Raw genomic sequence first — 17,149 nt, 5'->3', positions numbered from 1 at the left:
CATGTCAGAATGATCAGTCATCATGTCAGAACAAGCAATTAGGATGCTGAAATAATAACGTGGCATGTTAGAATGATTGATCAGTATGTTCAAATAATCAGCCAAATTGTTGGAACAATCAGCCAACATGTCAGAACGAGCAGTCGGCACGTTAGAATGATTGCTAGAAATGCTTGTTGGAATGATCACACAAGATATCAGAACAAGCAGCTGGCGTGCTGGAACAAGGGAAGCCAATAAACGACATTTCAGAGAGGAAAGCCACCACAAGTCCCAAGTCTCCAGTGGGTGCTAGCAGACATGTAGCAGAACCACAAGAAAACAAGGGAACTCACCCACTTTGTTGTCCCCATTCTGGTCGAGCACGTACCAAAGAATTTTTTTCGTGATTTCACTTCTTGTTGGTGGTATCTTATCGAGCAGTGCTACAAACCGGCTGTACGTGATAACGAAGGAATCTCCATCACGAACTTTTAGGAGGTCGAAGGCACGAGACAGGTTGTCGCGCTTCACTCCAACCATGTTCTGCACTTCCACCTTTGAAAAACAGATAAAATGCCAAACTGCTGTGAATGGACAATTTTCAAAAAAAAAAAAAAAAAAAGATATGAACTAGCTGAAATTATAAATGTAGCACAGCTCATAAGAACACCATTCTAATGTTTTTCTGGTTACACCTTATCCAAGTGGGAGTGCCGATTCCCGAAGTGCAATGTCTGGTGTACTACGAGTTGCATTGAAACAATGTTTCCCTTGCATGTAGTTTAAAAGCTGCGCATTCGAGTTCCGTGGAATCAATGTGGAATGTTATTAATTTTTGTTGCGTACTACGCACCCTACATGGGTCCAACCAGGCCAGACAAAGAAAGGAAACACTGAATTTCAATTTTGCCAACAGAAGAAAGGGGGTTAACCAAGGGGCCTGATTTTTATTAGTCGTATCATAAGAAGCCAGCTTATAATTATAACTTATAATTTTGCCAACAGGTAACATAATGCGAACATCTGGTAAATCTGGTGAACTATTCTAATCTATTATTATCTTTACAAAAAGAAACATACTGGTCCTCGATTAGTACGGAGGTAAGGAATATGACCCAATGTGGTGGGGATGTCTTTTCGTTAGGAGTGAGACATACTGACTGTAGTTTGGAAAAAAAGTTTTGTAAGCCTTGTAGAATTCGGCTTCATGCCTATGGCAGTAAACATCTGCTATACTAAAGCTCCTTCCTATTATTGAACCAACCTGATGGCAAATTCTGTTAACATAACTGCATGCCTACACCAAGCCGGACACACAGGTTCTTGTTGCCGAGAGCTTTCGATAGTACTGAGTAACACAATGTCCAATACTAGACAATACATTAAAGCTCTATCGCTTTGTATATAGAGCCAATGCAAGTAACTTTCACATGCTATAAGAGGTGGCATGTAATTAGATTTTATTACAGCAACATAGTGCTCAGTAGTTTAACTTCACTTTCATTACTGCACTGAACCCATATTGAAATCAACTCAAGAGTCCATAAAGATGTAAAAACAGAGAAAGAATTGATTGGCTTGAGTATGCTTTCAGGAAGTGTGCGCCACAGAGTGATTGCATGCAGAAAAGATAAACCAGCCACTGCCGACGTTCAGCTGCTTATCTTTTGTTTTATTCATTTGTTTATGCAGTTGTCCACCATAAAGGAGCCTTAGAGGAGTGTAAATAGTGGTCACAAAAACTGACAGAGTTATCGTCATATACACTACTTCAAACTAGTTAACAAAGAGTTTCATTGTCGACACTGCACACATCACAGAGTAGAGATATAAGCACGACACGGAACTATTGGCACAAGCATTCCACAGCGTAACAGAATAATTAAACAGATGCACAATGGAATGACTGCGTTATTGGTAAAAACAATGGCCCTGAGGTGCTAAGTGTTCCATGAATATGGCATGAAAGCTTAAAGGGACACTAAAGGGAAATATTAGGTTGCACCATGAATCAAATTGACAGATCATTTGTCGAAAAGTCTATGATCAGTTTCTGCGTGCTACTGTTTTCTGCTTTCTGTGTGTTACTTTGTTGTGTAGAAAATTGCCACTGAAAGTCCTGCTGATGCTCCTCAATTTGAACAAACCCTGCTGAAAAAAAAAAACACATGAACATAATATCCACTTGACCTTCCGCTATGGCAATCTCTGTGGATCAGTCAGTGCTGAAGTTACAGGAGAGTTACCATAGTACACAAGAGAAGGTGCCACTCGAATTTCCCATTTTTGTCATTTTTCTCGCTTGCAAAAGATCTGTTCCTGCTACGAATGATGTATTCGATACTGCGAAGCCTAATCTTTCAATCTAGACTGACTTAACATTTTGCTTCAGTGTCCCTTTAAACGCAACTACAATTGAACACAATTCAGATATTGGAGAGAGCTTATGGCCATGTTGGATATTCAAGACAAGCAGACAGATTCACTACACAAACTGACAGAAAATATATGGTAATATTTGCACATTCTTCCATGCTCTATTTTTCCACCTTTTTTTTACAAATTTATCTTCTCCCATAGTGAGACACATACCTTGAGATTCTCACGATAGTTGTAGTATATGACGGCCAAAATTATGTTCATGAATATGTAAAGGCAGATAAGTGTGTAGACGACGAAGAAGAGGGCAAACAAGGAATTGTCATTGTAAGCAGGCATCCTGAAAGGTGAAGGCAAGCATTCTCAATTATTTCTCAGTACTTTGAGAAGTGACAAAAAAAAAATGAAGAAACATTTGAAATCTACTTACATTACATCAGGATTATTAGCAGTAGTAATTAAAACGTACAGGCTGAAGTAAATGTCAAAGTAGTCCTTGAAGTATGGACGACCGTCCGGGTAGAATAAAGATCTAGTTGTAAAAGAAAAAAAAAGCATAATTCTCACAGGTGAAGGCAAGGAAGGCAGGTCCATATAGTTCCTCAGTCTGTGTAAAAATAAAACAGCGCTAATCAGCAGCAAGCAATAGCAAGTGATCACAGTAAGCTGATTACTGGAATGTATGGACAGAGACTAAGCTAAAGTATTTATTTTTTGATGCCACCACTTTTAAATGTTGAAATAGTATGCAGCCACATAGTATTGGACTTGACAAGAGATGCATGGCAACTAGCATGCTGATGTAATAAATGCATAAAAGGTACTTTCTATATAGAAAATGCAGCCAAAAGAACGCATGATTGTATATAGTTCCACCTGAATATGACGAACATGGATACAGCTGACCTACGGATATATCAAATTCGAAGGGGATTCAGAAATAGTTTGGTATATTGATAATTCTAAATATAAAATATGCCTCTCTGAAGCTCATCTAAGAATTCTGCATGTCTCGGACAGTTTCCCAAAATTGTGAAAAGTGGGAACTTAACAATTTGCTTCTCAAACAAAAGTTGACTTATTTTTTGCTCACGAACATTGCATGTCGCTCAGGCTGTGTCATCGTGTTTGATATACAAATCGCAACGCGAACCCTAAAAGCCCGCATCACCCGGACAGGGGACCATGGTGCGCCTCACACATATCAAAGTGCTTGTTGCACCTTTTTATTGAAGATAAGATAGAAATGGGACACACAGTGGAAGCAAACTAGCCTGAATGAATAGGTGCCATGCCATCACAAGCACACTTGTACTGTGAGTAGCGCATGAATGTGCCTGGCCGCGTGTCCATTACAACACCAACAATATGGTTGGTGTGGGCCGATCATCATGTGTGGGCAATGAGACAGGCGGACATTGTGTCTGGTTTTGGAACTGACTTCCTGTTAGAACCAGTCACCCTCACTTCTCGATTGCCGTAATAAATCCATGCGCCTTTTCTTGCACGCCGCTCAGTTCTCCAACACCTCACACCCAGTATGTCCCTGCATTCTCAGCCCTTCGCCTCAGGCCCCAACGTCGGTGACTGCCAGCACTACCCACATGCTGCTAGTTTCTAAAGTTGCTTTCAGCTTGCAGAATGTCCGAGTACATTCCCATTCATGTGTAACTGTGCGAGCACAAATGAAACGGCTTTAGCGCAGACTCGCAAATCGCACAGCGTTGAGCCTTGCACAGCACTGCCGCAAAGGGGGGTTGATGTGCGGAGACGATGTGCGGTGGTTTTGTTATATTTAAGCTCTTATGTGAAGATCCGTTCAAGTGGAGCTTGAGGTCGGATCTGTGTTGACCATTTGCGATGACGAATGGCCACAGTTTACATGAGCAATCCATATGTGCTGCGAGCAAAAGTGAAAGCAGCCTGCCCATTTTTCCTCCATAGCAGAATCAATCTCTTGTCAGAAGACATCTGCTAAAACAGTGTAGTTTCAAATTTGTCGGCATTAAATATTTCCGATGATGCCAGAAACGATTGCATACCGTTAGGAAAAGCACCCTTGCAGGGGCGTGGTGTGGTGCAGCATTAGATATATCGAATGTGGCGGTGAATGGGAGTTCAATGTACACGTAGTACATCGCTATCCTTTTGCATTTTCAAGCGGATCTTACAACTGTTTGATATAGACAATAATTCGATATATCTGAGTTTTATATATCCGGGATCATCTCCAAGACAATTTCTTGGATATAAAGTAAACTTAAAATTTGGTTGGCTGTACTTTATTTGAATGAGAGTTCTAATGCTACAGCGAGCTTCCATTAATTCGACCCTGATGGGACCGACAAAATTGATTGAATTATACAGGGGGGGGGGGGGGAGGTCGAATGAAAGAATATGCATAAAAATGTCAAAACACAGCACCATTCATTTGGCAGTATTGGACAGAATCTAACACGCCCCTAATCGAATGCACGCCCACTTTCGATGTGTCTAAAAGTAGAAATTTAACACGCACCCGATTTTTTAGCAAGAAAATTACGTGTTGCACAATGGCGACTAGTTTTCTAAAGTCAGCTTCGCCACACGGCCAAAGTACATTTATGTTAAGCCGTAAAGCATACAAATGCCATGAAGGCGGTTTTGGTTTTGTACCCCATCGCACCGGGCAGGCAAATTAAATTATGGGATTTTACGTGCCAAAACCACTCTCTGACTATGAGGCACGGCGTAGTAAAGGACTCCGGAAATTTCGACCACCTGGAGTTCTTTAACATGCACCTAAATCTGAGTACATGGGTGTTTTCGCATTTCGCCCCCATCGAAATGTGGCCACCGTGGCCGGGATTTGATCCCGCGACCTCACACCGCGCAGGCAATTTTCTGCCCAATTTTCTTGATAAAAAAATGAAGCGTGTTACAATAGCATAAATACTGTAATCAGACACTCTGAGCTACAGTTATTGCTTGAAATTCTTCTTAAGGTAGGCCAAAAATAGGAGTTTTTCATTGAAGATTTTGACATATGTTCAATGCACTCACTGTCCCTTAAGCTCTGGTGAGACTGACACTGTCACTAATGGGCTCACTATTTGGGTCACCAGTCACCATAGGCACCATTACCTGCTGAAGGCCAATCTTAGAATCGAAACAAAAAAAGTTTGGGCCCATAGAAATTCATGGGTGCCGGCCGAGACTTTCAGCTAGGATCAAAACATGCGAAAAATCGGATTTACCTGTGTCAAATTAATGAAAATTTGCTGTATAATAAAATAAAAAAATTCAGGATTGAACATGGTATCAGTTATAACAAAGCAGATTTCTGTTTGCAGCTGGCTCAAAATATTAGGCAAATCACAAAAAACACGAGAACACAGGCGAAAGTAATGAAAGTACTGTTCTTTATGCACACTATTGAAAACATACTTCTGAATTCAGCGAAGAGCCAACTTATAAAAATAACCTCTTACTCATTCTAACTAAATACTAGGCTGTAAGCAGGATGAAATTTTCATGACTTTGAAAGGTCACATTTTCTACTTCCCATATATTAGAGTTAAGTTTGAGTGAAAGGTTCGGATGTTCATTTTTATACCAAGGGCAAGAATTTTGAAATTGTGCATTCTGTCATAACTAGGGGTGTGTGAATATTTGAAATTTTAAATACGAATCCAACAGTCCTTGCTATTCAATTTGTATTTAATTAGAAAACTCACTATTAGAAATTGTTGAATATTTGTTTGTCTGTATGCTCATTGGAGTTCACAAGGCGAAAGATCAATGCAAATAATTACTCTTCCAAAGGATTCTGCTACTCGAGAAGAGCTATGCTTGTTGCACAAATGCACCAGTTCTTGGAAAAATGCATGGAGCATATATAACCTATTTTCAATGTTTTCCAGTACTTGAACAAAAATGTTTCACATTTAGACAGTCTTTTTCTCATTACAAGCACCTCGATTGACTGAACGTCTAGTCAGGAGTGCCGTTAAATATATCAGAATATTTAAATAAGCTTCTTTATCAAACGGACTGCTCATAAGCTGTACATTTTACTTCTGTTAGAAATGAGAACATATTCAGTATTTGAAGGTTGTTTTTCTCAAAGATTTGTTATACAGTCATCGACTGATATTTATGACGCCCAATTTTTCCGACATACATGACGATTTGGACTTCGCGGCACCGCCACATACCTTACAGAGCCAATGTGTAAGGATGTAAGAAATTTTGGATACTCAAAATCTTTCACCGTCCGATATTTCAGAGTTTTTGCCGTGACCGAAGGTTCAAAACAGCATTATTTGAAGCCACGACCGCCATCATTTTGGTTGTCTCACAGCGTCAATCCAGCTTTTCTATGCCAATCCTCTAGCAACCATAGTAGTCGTTTTGTGCTGTTGTTAAGCCTAGCTGCTTCGATGTTCGCTATCAAGTTGCCTGCTGTTTGGTGTTGTGTTTTTCATTTAAAAGAATCACTGTTGGCGGCAATAGCACCGACTCGGCCTTCGTCATCCTTTCTAATGGTGTCGAGGCGCAGCAAGGGTCTAAAGCATCGAATAATACCAGTTTCAGAAAGTCAGCTGAGTCGCAATAAAGAAATTTTATGCAGTGAACCATACAAAATTTACACCGGTGACGCAAGCCAAGAATGCGAAGGGGTCAATGTCACAGGACAAAATGTTAAATTATATGTGCGCACACCCGATGCCTCCTGTCACAGTATGAGCAACGAGACACTTAAAACGTTGCATAATGCCGATTCTCGAAAGACAGCTTCACCGCAATACAGCAGTATTACGCAGTCAAACATGAGTAATGTATTGCAGTGAAGCATACAAAGAGTAAAAAGGGGCCACGGTCACAATGCCAAAATGTATTAATTATACAGGCGTGCACTGCCGTTTTCTGTCACAGTGTGAGCAGTGAGACACTTAGTACTTGTACTCGCAGGCTGTTAAAGTTGTTTCGGCTGTGGAAATTTCAGCCCTTGAGGGCAGTTAAAGGAATGTATCCATTTTTTCGGAAATTTTTACAGTCCCTAGGGAGTTTTAAACATCTGACATTGATTGACTGCATAACAAATATTCAATTAATGAACTACGCGTTTTACGAGTGCCCCTTCTTTAAATTGAGGTTTGAATATGAAACTTTGATGTATACTGTAAGTACAGCTGGCACAGACGCAACAGGTTGCATACCTTCGTTGGAACAGCTTTAGGGCAAGCAGTGAGAAGAGAGCGATGCTCATAAAGAGCAGGATGAGCGCGTAGATAATCTCTTTGAGTGTGTTGCGAATATTTCGCACAGCACGACGGACCTGCAGAGATAAGAGAGCCATCATCAATGCACAATAAGACTTTCTGACACTGTTTAATTACATTCTGAAATCTAGTATCATTCATCAATTCTATATGAAGCATAAGTATAACATTGCCCTCGCTTAGAATGTTGTGGCTTTGTCTATTTATACTAATTGCTGAGCTCAAGGGCTTCGCGGGGGGGACGGGGACGTAAGCAGCGCGTTTTGTATGTACAGTCAGTGACAAATGTTTATGAGACAAAGGATTCACAAAGAAAGCTGAATTACCACGAAGCCAGAGCACATAGCCTTAATATACAAAGTTTCAGTTTGTAGCACCCTTTGCAAGCTGCACAGTGAATTCTTGAAACAGAAGTATCATGCCTTAACAGAGCATAAAAATCAAGCTTGTGGAACACCATGTCTTGTAAACTTCTGGAGTCAACTGTAAAACATCAACATAGAGCATTCACTCATGCATGAATTAATCCCAAAACATGCAAATAGTACAAATAATAATAGATGCCAGTGCTGAGTGGAACTACAGAGTGGAACTACAGCCACACTGAATGTCTTACGAAAACAATTTAGCCTATTCTTGTGTCGACACACCATAGAATCTACTACGATCACTCTCACTTACATGAACCAGATCATGCCGTGGTTAGCTTCATTCTCAATTTAAAAAAAAAAGAACAACTCATTAAAAGTGCACTTATTATACAAACATCCTGATACTACTTATGAATTGTCTTGAGAAAGCAAGAGACACATCAGCTCCAGGAGGTATTCACAGTGGCAAACAGCACACTGAGGAGATACTGATTGGTTATTTGGTTGACCATAGTTGTCGTAGAAGCAGCACACTTCTAGACATACAAATGAACACAAAACAAACACAAGTGCCTGTATACTTGTGGTTGTTTCTGCATTCGTCAATGTATCTAAAAGTGCACTGCTTCTATGACTAAGAGTCCACAGACTGTAACAGGCATGGCAAAGATGTCCGAGCTTCAGTTCTCGTTTTATTATTTATTTATTTAATACATACTGCAGACTTGAGGTCCATGCAGGGTAGGTATAAAAACAAATTAGACTCCCATCCTAATTTCCTCTACATTTGAGAAATATTGTGAATGAATTGTACTCATTACAGGTAAGTCTAGCTACCCTTTTGTAAATTGTCTACTATTCTCAGAAGTTACTGCCGCAGAGTCCAGTTTTGTACACGTAGAAGAGATGACAATAAGCGAGTCTCTCAACACAGTCACCTACTACAGTGTAGGCCAACATCATTTGGCAGTAACAATGACAGTATACATACTGGAAGACAAGTGTCTTGAGTCACTGCACCACATAAGCCTCTATACAAAGTTCTGCCTAAAGCTTTACATAGCACATAGTGGAACTGCTATACACACCTTCCAATCAGGTTTTGTGTAAGGCAGTGAAAGCCATGGGCCACGTCAGCGAACCAGGAACGATAAAAATATGAACAGGCCTCGTCAGTTGTCAGCTCCCTAATCTCCTGTTTACAACACTGACTAAGAGGGATCACGGGCAGATTAACGATGGACAGTGGAAAAGCTCACCTCCCTTATCTAACACACACAGACATTGCTCATTCCCAATTGGCCACCGTGGCCCATGGCTTTTGCTTCAATATACTGAATTGGCAAGATGGAGTACAGTAACTCTTGCCTTGAGGATGTTTCACTGGCCTCCCTATCATTTCAAGAGATACAACTTATCAGCAGTGACAAACAGTTCTGTGAACAACACAATCGCCAACCTGGAGCCAACATTTCGACAACGGCAAGGCAACACCCTGTCATTGTCTTGACGAAGACAATTTTCAGGGTGGGAATGTTGGCCAAGGCAACATCCCAGTCTGAGGACTGGAATGTTGCTTCGACGCTTGTTTTGACGAGTCCTCCTGTCAAAACAATGGCTCCAAACTGAACATTTTCTCGTTTGGCCAATGTCACCATCTTTCTGCAATTTTTGTCTCTTTAAGAGCTGTAAAGCTTTATAACGGCTAAAGCAAATGGCAAGTGTGTAAAAAACTTAAGGCACACCAGGACACGTGTATAAAAGCCAACACTTCTGGCTTAGATTCTCTGTCGATGCAACGGCCATGCTTTCGTTCACCTCACCTGTTTGTTCTCCGCGAAGTTGACCATGAGGAACGGCCTGAGTGGCCGCGTGCAGCGGATACCCATGCCAGCCAAACCACCCATCTCCATGGCTGAGAAGATCACCATGTCTATGAGAGTGACCCCAACTACGCCCATGACGACCAGGTTCTTAGGGTCCTTCCAGAATACCTCCGCTCTGCTGAAGCTGGCAGCTTGCGCAAGCCGGAATGTGTAGAAACTCAGGCAAACAAATTCTATCAACATGGTGGCCTGTGACAGACAAGATCAAATGGGGAAGTTGCAAAGCTCCTTGAACACTTTCAGGCAAATGCATAATGTAGTTGGAATAGAATTTCCACTCCAGCACCAATAAATCACACGCAAGTAAATCCCGGTCAACATAATCCTTGTATTGAAGCAATTGTAGTGCAAAGAAACACAGACAAAGAAGAACACAGGACACCATGGGTGCTAACTCACACCTGGTTTATATTGGGTCTTTCCAGAAAAACAGTAAAGAATAGATGTGCACGTAAAGCGCATGCGTAGACATTCTTTGTGGCGAAGTAAAAGAAGATCCACAATGGTGTGCCTTGCTACCAGATAAGTAGATCAATGTGTTGCTGACGCAATCTGTTCCTGTTTTATAATATCATAAGCTTCCAAAAGTTAACGAGCATTTTCGAAGCTTACCATATTAAAAAAGGAGGAACGTATTGTCGGCCTATATTTTCAAACAACAACTGTAGCTCACAACGTCCGATTATTGTATTTAGGTGATTCTAAGGGACGATTTATTTTCTTCAGGAAAATTGGGAGAAAATTGGGCTGAAAAATGCCTGCGCAGTGCCAATCTAATACAAAACTAAAGCTGCCTGCGTGGCGTTTGTATGCTTTTCCGCAAAACATACCTGTACTTCGACGAAGCTGACTTCAAAAGTTTGCAGCGAAGCTGACTTTCAGAAACTAACCACCAGTGTGCAACACATTTTTCTTGCTAAAAGATCGGGTGCATGTTAGATTTTTGCTTTGTCCAGGAACTTTAATGGAATTTCTACATTAGTTTTCTACTTTAAACACATAGACAGTGGGCACGTGTTTGATTCAGGGGCACATTAGATTCTGGCAAACACTGTCACATGAATCTACAGTGTGTTGTGACCTTATTTATGCAACTTGTTTATTTCGACCCACTGGATAATTCGATCGATTTCATCAGTCCCATCAGGATTGAATTAACAAAAATCAACTGTATAACGAAGGTATTCTCACATAGGATGCAAGTTCCATTTCAGTGAGCTTAAATTGTTTTAACAAAACCTGTAAAGTTTCATTACCGGAAACAAATACAGTAAAAAGTGTGGAATAGTGCCCTTCAACATTTCAATTTGAACTTACTCTTGTCTCCTAAGCACTTACTACTGTTCAGGAAATTTATTCATTTGGTATTTTATAGGGAAAAGAAATCTCCTAACCTTGCCCAAATCAAAATTCAAGTACCTTTGAGTACTCCATAAAATTAAAAGGGAATATCACAGAACAGACAAAATTGCTGGTTCGATACACAGATGACCATGACGTTGCGCAATGCTCAGTGACATATGAAGTGCACTGCATACAAGGACATCATACACTAGCTGCTTGCAGCATGATTCAGTGTAGTTCAGTTACGTCATGCTTGCCCACAGAGAGAATGGTCAATTAGGTCTGTCATTTGAGCCCAGCTTTAATGGCTGCTGAGGCTTTGCAAATAATAATGGCCTTGACAATGTTATTCCACTTCAAAGATAGTTGAATGTCAATGTCATTTACAAAGCCTTGACAGGAATTATAAATGGTGGCACTTGACCTTTGAATATCATTGTCAAGGCCATCGACAAGGCTTTGACAACCCTTAAAACTACTGGTCCTTGAGGATCTTGCCATGTCCTTGTCAAGGCCATTCGCTAGGACCTGACAATCGTTAAAATTTATTTCACTCCAAATAAAGGATTCACCCCAATCCTGTGTAACTGATGACAATTTCAAAGTGGCTCAACAAAAAAGAAATCCAAATTCCAAAACATCCAAGCTTCATTAAAGATTAAAGAGTATTTTGTATACTTAGAGACATACCCAAATGGGAAGCTCGCAGCCATGAACAGCAGGCCTTTCGAAAACAGCCAGGAGATGGTTGATTAAAATGAAAATGTACAGGACCAACTGCAAACCCCAGTGGTGATAGATATTGTATATTCTGAAAAAAACAAAGAATACAGCTATGAAGCTTTTTAAAACTGTGGCAAGAACAGTGTGAAACTACTGCCTAATGAAAGTGTAATGCAATTGTACCTCCCTGTAATGAACTCATATCTAGCACAACATACCTTCATTATATCTGATATTCATTATAAACACATATTCGTTATGCACTGCAATCAACTAGAATAAATTTAAATTTACATTGTTATACCCGTGTTTGCTATATTGAGGTTCAGCGGTTTTAGGAACTGATGATTCGTTTGAGTAAAATAAATTTTTTCATTAAATCTCAGATCTAAATTATTCTACGCATGTAATAGCAGACAGTAATGTTACAGAAGGCGTTCTTTGTCAGTGAAATGTACCTCTGGCTATATGCATGATCCCAGTGATGCATGTACACTATGACAGTCAATAAGTACTAGTAGCGTATCACTGACGAACTTGCTAAAGCCCATTTGCATTGAATGATAAGTCGCAGTTGGATTCAAATGCAAACCTTGTTCTGGAATTTCTCCAAGGAACTACCCACACTGTTCAACATGTCTGACTATCAAGGAACATCTGCTGTCAGATATTTGGCATGTGGCTGGGCATAATTTAATGTGCAAGATAAGACATGGACAAGAATGTGCGGTTGTCTGCATCTATTTTTAGTCCATGCCTTATTTTGCACCTCACACCGTTTCCAGTCTGACCATCAACCTTCGCAAATGAATTTCACAGGTATGATGGCAATAGCTTCTGATGGTCCCGAGATCTCCAAATTTGCCATCCTCTGGAACAATCTAGAGTGAACTTAAAATCACACAGCCTGTTTCACCACATCTATTTGAAACTCTTCAGCAGAGTATTATTTAAACTAACGCATCTCTTGAACCCAAAGTTACATCTCCTCTGTGGGATCACCAGACTGTCGGCTTCAACCACTTGCATGTGAAATTTCTCATTGACTAATTTATTGATGAGGTTCAACACCTGCGACACACTATAGTGGGGAGGTACGAATTAGTTTTGACCAGCTTGGTTGCTCGAACAAGCACCTGAATCCAAGTACACAGGCATTTTGGCCCTAAAAATATGTAGGCATTGCATCCAGGTACTGAACCCACGACTTCGCACTCAGGGAGGGATGGACTAGACGGCACTTGAGAAAGCAGACACTTCAGAGCTTGCAAGACGTGCTATTCTACAACGACCAACCCCAGTGTTCCCAAACTGTCCTTGACTCGAAGTTCTTCCTGCACTCCATTGAGTTGAGCACAGCGGCAAGCCTAGGCTGAATAGTACGCTACACTTCTCAAGAATAGACGCAGATTGTCTGTGAAGCACAGTGACATTTCTTGCCTGGGAATGGCACTGCTATCTACGGTCTCATTTCACAACAACGAAATTCTCATGAAAGCGAATTTTTCCCCACCAACTTCATTATTGCAATGTCCAACTGTAAATTTTTGGCACTGAAATTTTTTGCAGTTTAAAAGTGTTGTTATTCTTTGTAAGCTATTGTAAGAGGTCCTACTACAGTCTGCTGCTCTAAGACTTCTTTCTACACATTGTATGTACACACCTTTATGTTACACATACGTACTAAAAGTGATTAAATATTAAATTTGAAACTTTACCTCGGAACCCCATACAGTAGAATGTCGTGACAGAACTCTTGATACAACAAACTGCTCATTATAATAAGCTAAGCGAGTTCTTCCAAATTCCAATGAAAAAAAAACAAATAAATTATAATGTGCCTGAACAACTCTCCTTATTGCCAAAATGCTCAGAGCGATGACAGAGTTCGAATCCTCGCCATGAGTGAGCTACCAATGCATCACTAAATTTGCAGGAGATGTCTGATCCTCTTTGCATCACCCTCCTTCAAAGCCTGTTCCGATGTGCACTTTCCACTGGCAACAATCATGCTGAATCTTAACCAGGAGTGTCCACATTCCTGCTCTTGACAAGCTAATAGAAACCACTGAGAGGTCGCTGGCTGTACAAAGTGCTTGCAGTGACTTCCCTTATGGTAAAACTCTCACTGTAGTAAACATCTGGCCTTAGTTGTGACTGCTTTACTCTGACGGTGTTTACAATGATATCGATTTGTTCATCAGGCAAGCAAAGTGCTGATCTGGGCCAGTCGATAACTTATGTTAACAGGTTAACAGCACGAGAAAAAGGCCCTCAGTTTCCTTAACCAACAAAACAACTGCAATTTTCGAATGCCAGATGCAAAAGGCATGTAACAGACAAGTGTGTCCTCATTTTGTTTCTTTGTTTGCTGGTTCTGCTTGTATAACTACATGTTATTCTTGTATCTCGTTTTTCATGCTTCTTTTGTAGCTATATCCTAGTATATACAGCCAAAAAGAAATGTAAATAGTTCAAAGTCAACGGTCATGCTGTGCTCTTTGTCTTTTGCCCAAGCTGTTGATATACTGCATTGGGCAGGCTTGTGCCTGTAGAGGAAAGTGAAACTAGGCCGCGATATCAGTCGTACTGACGGCAATGTCATCATTTGTTGAAATGTATGATGTTGCTTGCTGCTATCAACCCCTTATCAATGGGGCATCATCACAGACTATGGAACAATGGGGGGTCATTGTAACGATTCCAGAATGCCCTGCCCACATTGTCTAGATCTGATAACACATCCTAGAAACTGCAACGCTCACGATGTGATAACACTCTGATACCACGTGAACATCCCACTCAAAGGTAAAAGCATGCCAACACTGAAGACATAAAGGTGGCACAAGCAAGGCAAAGCATCACAAAGACAGAGCTTGCCACTATAATAATTGAGAAATGGTGTTCACCTATTTCTTGGTTACTGGGGCATACCAACTTGACCATGTTCTCTTTTCTGCTGCTCAACTATTTTGCAGAGCTAGCACAACTGCTGTTGGCTACACTAAGCTGTCTAAACACCACCACAACATCACTGGTATAGGCAGTGTGTAAGAATAATCAGAGGATCTGAGACGTTCTATACTAAGACAAGCGACAACCACAAGGAATCAAGAGAAACCACTGCAGTGTATGGGCAATAAACTTCTTAATTAAATTGCATTGCTACAGGACAATTAAATTTTAATATGCAATCACAAAGGCTCCCAGGAAGATTGAGGCTTGAAGTGATCAACAGCAGACAAACAATGGAAGCCTCAAGCTGGAGCCAACATTTCGACAAGCAGACCTGTCTCCAAGCCCTTGTCAAATGACAAGTCCCTTGTCGAAACATTGGCTCCAACCCGAAGATTTTCTTGTTTGCCTGCTCTTAACATACACTGTAATATTTAAAAGTAAATTTCCCCTGCTATTTCCTTGGCATCGTCATATGTTGGCTTTTTACAGTTACGATACTTTAACATGTACCGAATCTTGAAGGCATCCTGCAACTTTTGAGGGCCCATTGTGTTTCTTCTTTTTTAACAGGTGTCTCAACATAGTAGCTAGAATGCTGGATTGAAGTCACACCAAAATATTCCCAAGTATGCAGATCTGGCATTATTTGCAGAAATAAGCCTCAATTTCAACTTCCAGGAGGATGAAGTTAGATATGACGCTGGCCATGTTGGCACTCTGACAATTTCACCCTGCAAGTGACATGCTGTTACACGATGTGGTCGTCTTTGATACATGACGAATGCTTGCATGAAAGTTGAATTATGAGGGAGGCTGAGCTTCGAAGGTTCGTGTCAGCATTTCAATTACTGAAATTCAGTTGTAGTTACTGTAGTCAGTGCCGTGAGAATCCAGTGACAAATACACCATTGTTCCACTAGAATACACGTACTGTATACCCTTTCATCCATGCTGTGGCAGAATTTCACTCATGACCCCATAAAATTAACAGTCATGCATTTTTGACAGTCAAGTTAGCTAAACAAAAAGTATTTTGCCCTAAAACTCGCTGTAGGCACATGCTCTTGGTGTGTTCAGGTATAAGAAGCCTGCCCAATGCACCAAGCTCATGTATGCAGCTTGTTGTATTTAGCAGTAAAATTCGCCTTTCGAACATTCTAACACTGCAGCAAAAACTGCCGCCAGCTGGGAAGTTCCATATATTTGCAGGCTATTGTAAATTGTGTTGTTCCAGAGGGCTTAACCAAAGCCCTTTGGGAACTCTGTAAACATAAGTGTATACAGCTGTTCTAGCCAATTACATCATGGTGGAGGTGAACCTCATTCAACATCACTGTTTCTCGGGAACTGTTTTGGACAGCATAGATCGAAGGTGCCGTGAAGTTTTGTGAGCAGATATTGTACAGAGTTCCTAGGTTTAAAAAAACAGATTCTGGGGTTTTACATTCTGAAACCACGATCTGATTTGGAGGCATGCCATAGTGGAGGACTCCTGATTAGTTTTGACCATTTGGGGTTATTTAGCGTACACCCAAGGCACAGTACATAGGTGCTTTTGCATTTCACCCCCACTGAAACGCGGCCGCCGTGGTCGAGATTTGATCCCACGACCTTGTGCTTAGTAGCATAATGCCGTAGCTGCTACGCCACCACTGTGGGCTAAATTCTTAGGTTGTGACCAAGTACAGTTTCAACTTCGTTACATGCTCTAGTGAAGGCTTAAAAAGAAAGGGCATATAACAAGGCCTTCACTAGGAAATTAAAGGACCTGTACTGAAGCGAAAACGCATTATAATAAAGTCACATCCAACACAAAAATAAACTTGTATCCAATATTCATTACAAACATGTATTCTTTACATGTTATTATTGGCGAGAAGCATTTTAAATTTACTTCATTATAATTTACGGTCGTTATATCTGTGTTCCACAGTGTCCGAAATTAAGCCATGGAAAGGTTATACAGACCTGACTGCTTTCTCAGTCATCTTGAAATCCGAATGATAGCTCTCCATGGCATCCCTAACGAGCGCACTTGCTAGTATTAGGTCCTGAAACAGAATGTGAAACAACAAAATCGAACAGATATTGTTTTGTGTGAAAAAATCTCTGCTGGCTGACAATATATGTGCTATTTCTGTGTACAAGTACTGTGTGAGTAAAAAAATGCACGGGAAAACACCGTTGCGCCAAATTTCTCAGAAGCAACCTCTAGAACACTGTTGCTTTTTTTCGTGGACAT

The 17,149-nt window shown here is 40.7% G+C and overlaps 1 protein-coding gene across 3 annotated transcripts in view; it reads right to left on the bottom strand.

Annotated features, from left to right (window-relative positions):
- LOC142588108 (uncharacterized) overlaps window positions 1–17,149 on the bottom strand; it is a 45,574-nt gene that overhangs the window by 24,021 nt on the left and 4,404 nt on the right. For all 3 annotated transcript variants that reach the window (XM_075699582.1, XM_075699584.1, XM_075699583.1), the window contains exons 3-9: window positions 16,876–16,958; window positions 11,917–12,037; window positions 9,820–10,071; window positions 7,563–7,681; window positions 2,792–2,893; window positions 2,575–2,701; window positions 336–537 (exon numbers count right to left, since the gene is read on the bottom strand). In XM_075699582.1, coding sequence (XP_075555697.1) covers window positions 336–537; window positions 2,575–2,701; window positions 2,792–2,893; window positions 7,563–7,681; window positions 9,820–10,071; window positions 11,917–12,037; window positions 16,876–16,958 — 1,006 coding nt within the window. The remainder of the gene's footprint in view (window positions 1–335; window positions 538–2,574; window positions 2,702–2,791; window positions 2,894–7,562; window positions 7,682–9,819; window positions 10,072–11,916; window positions 12,038–16,875; window positions 16,959–17,149) is intronic.

This window comes from Dermacentor variabilis, chromosome 7 (genome assembly GCF_050947875.1).
Source record: "Dermacentor variabilis isolate Ectoservices chromosome 7, ASM5094787v1, whole genome shotgun sequence".
Lineage (NCBI taxonomy): Eukaryota > Metazoa > Arthropoda > Arachnida > Ixodida > Ixodidae > Dermacentor > Dermacentor variabilis.
Note: the sequence above shows the minus strand (reverse complement) of the source record. Positions and strands in the feature narration are given on the sequence as shown.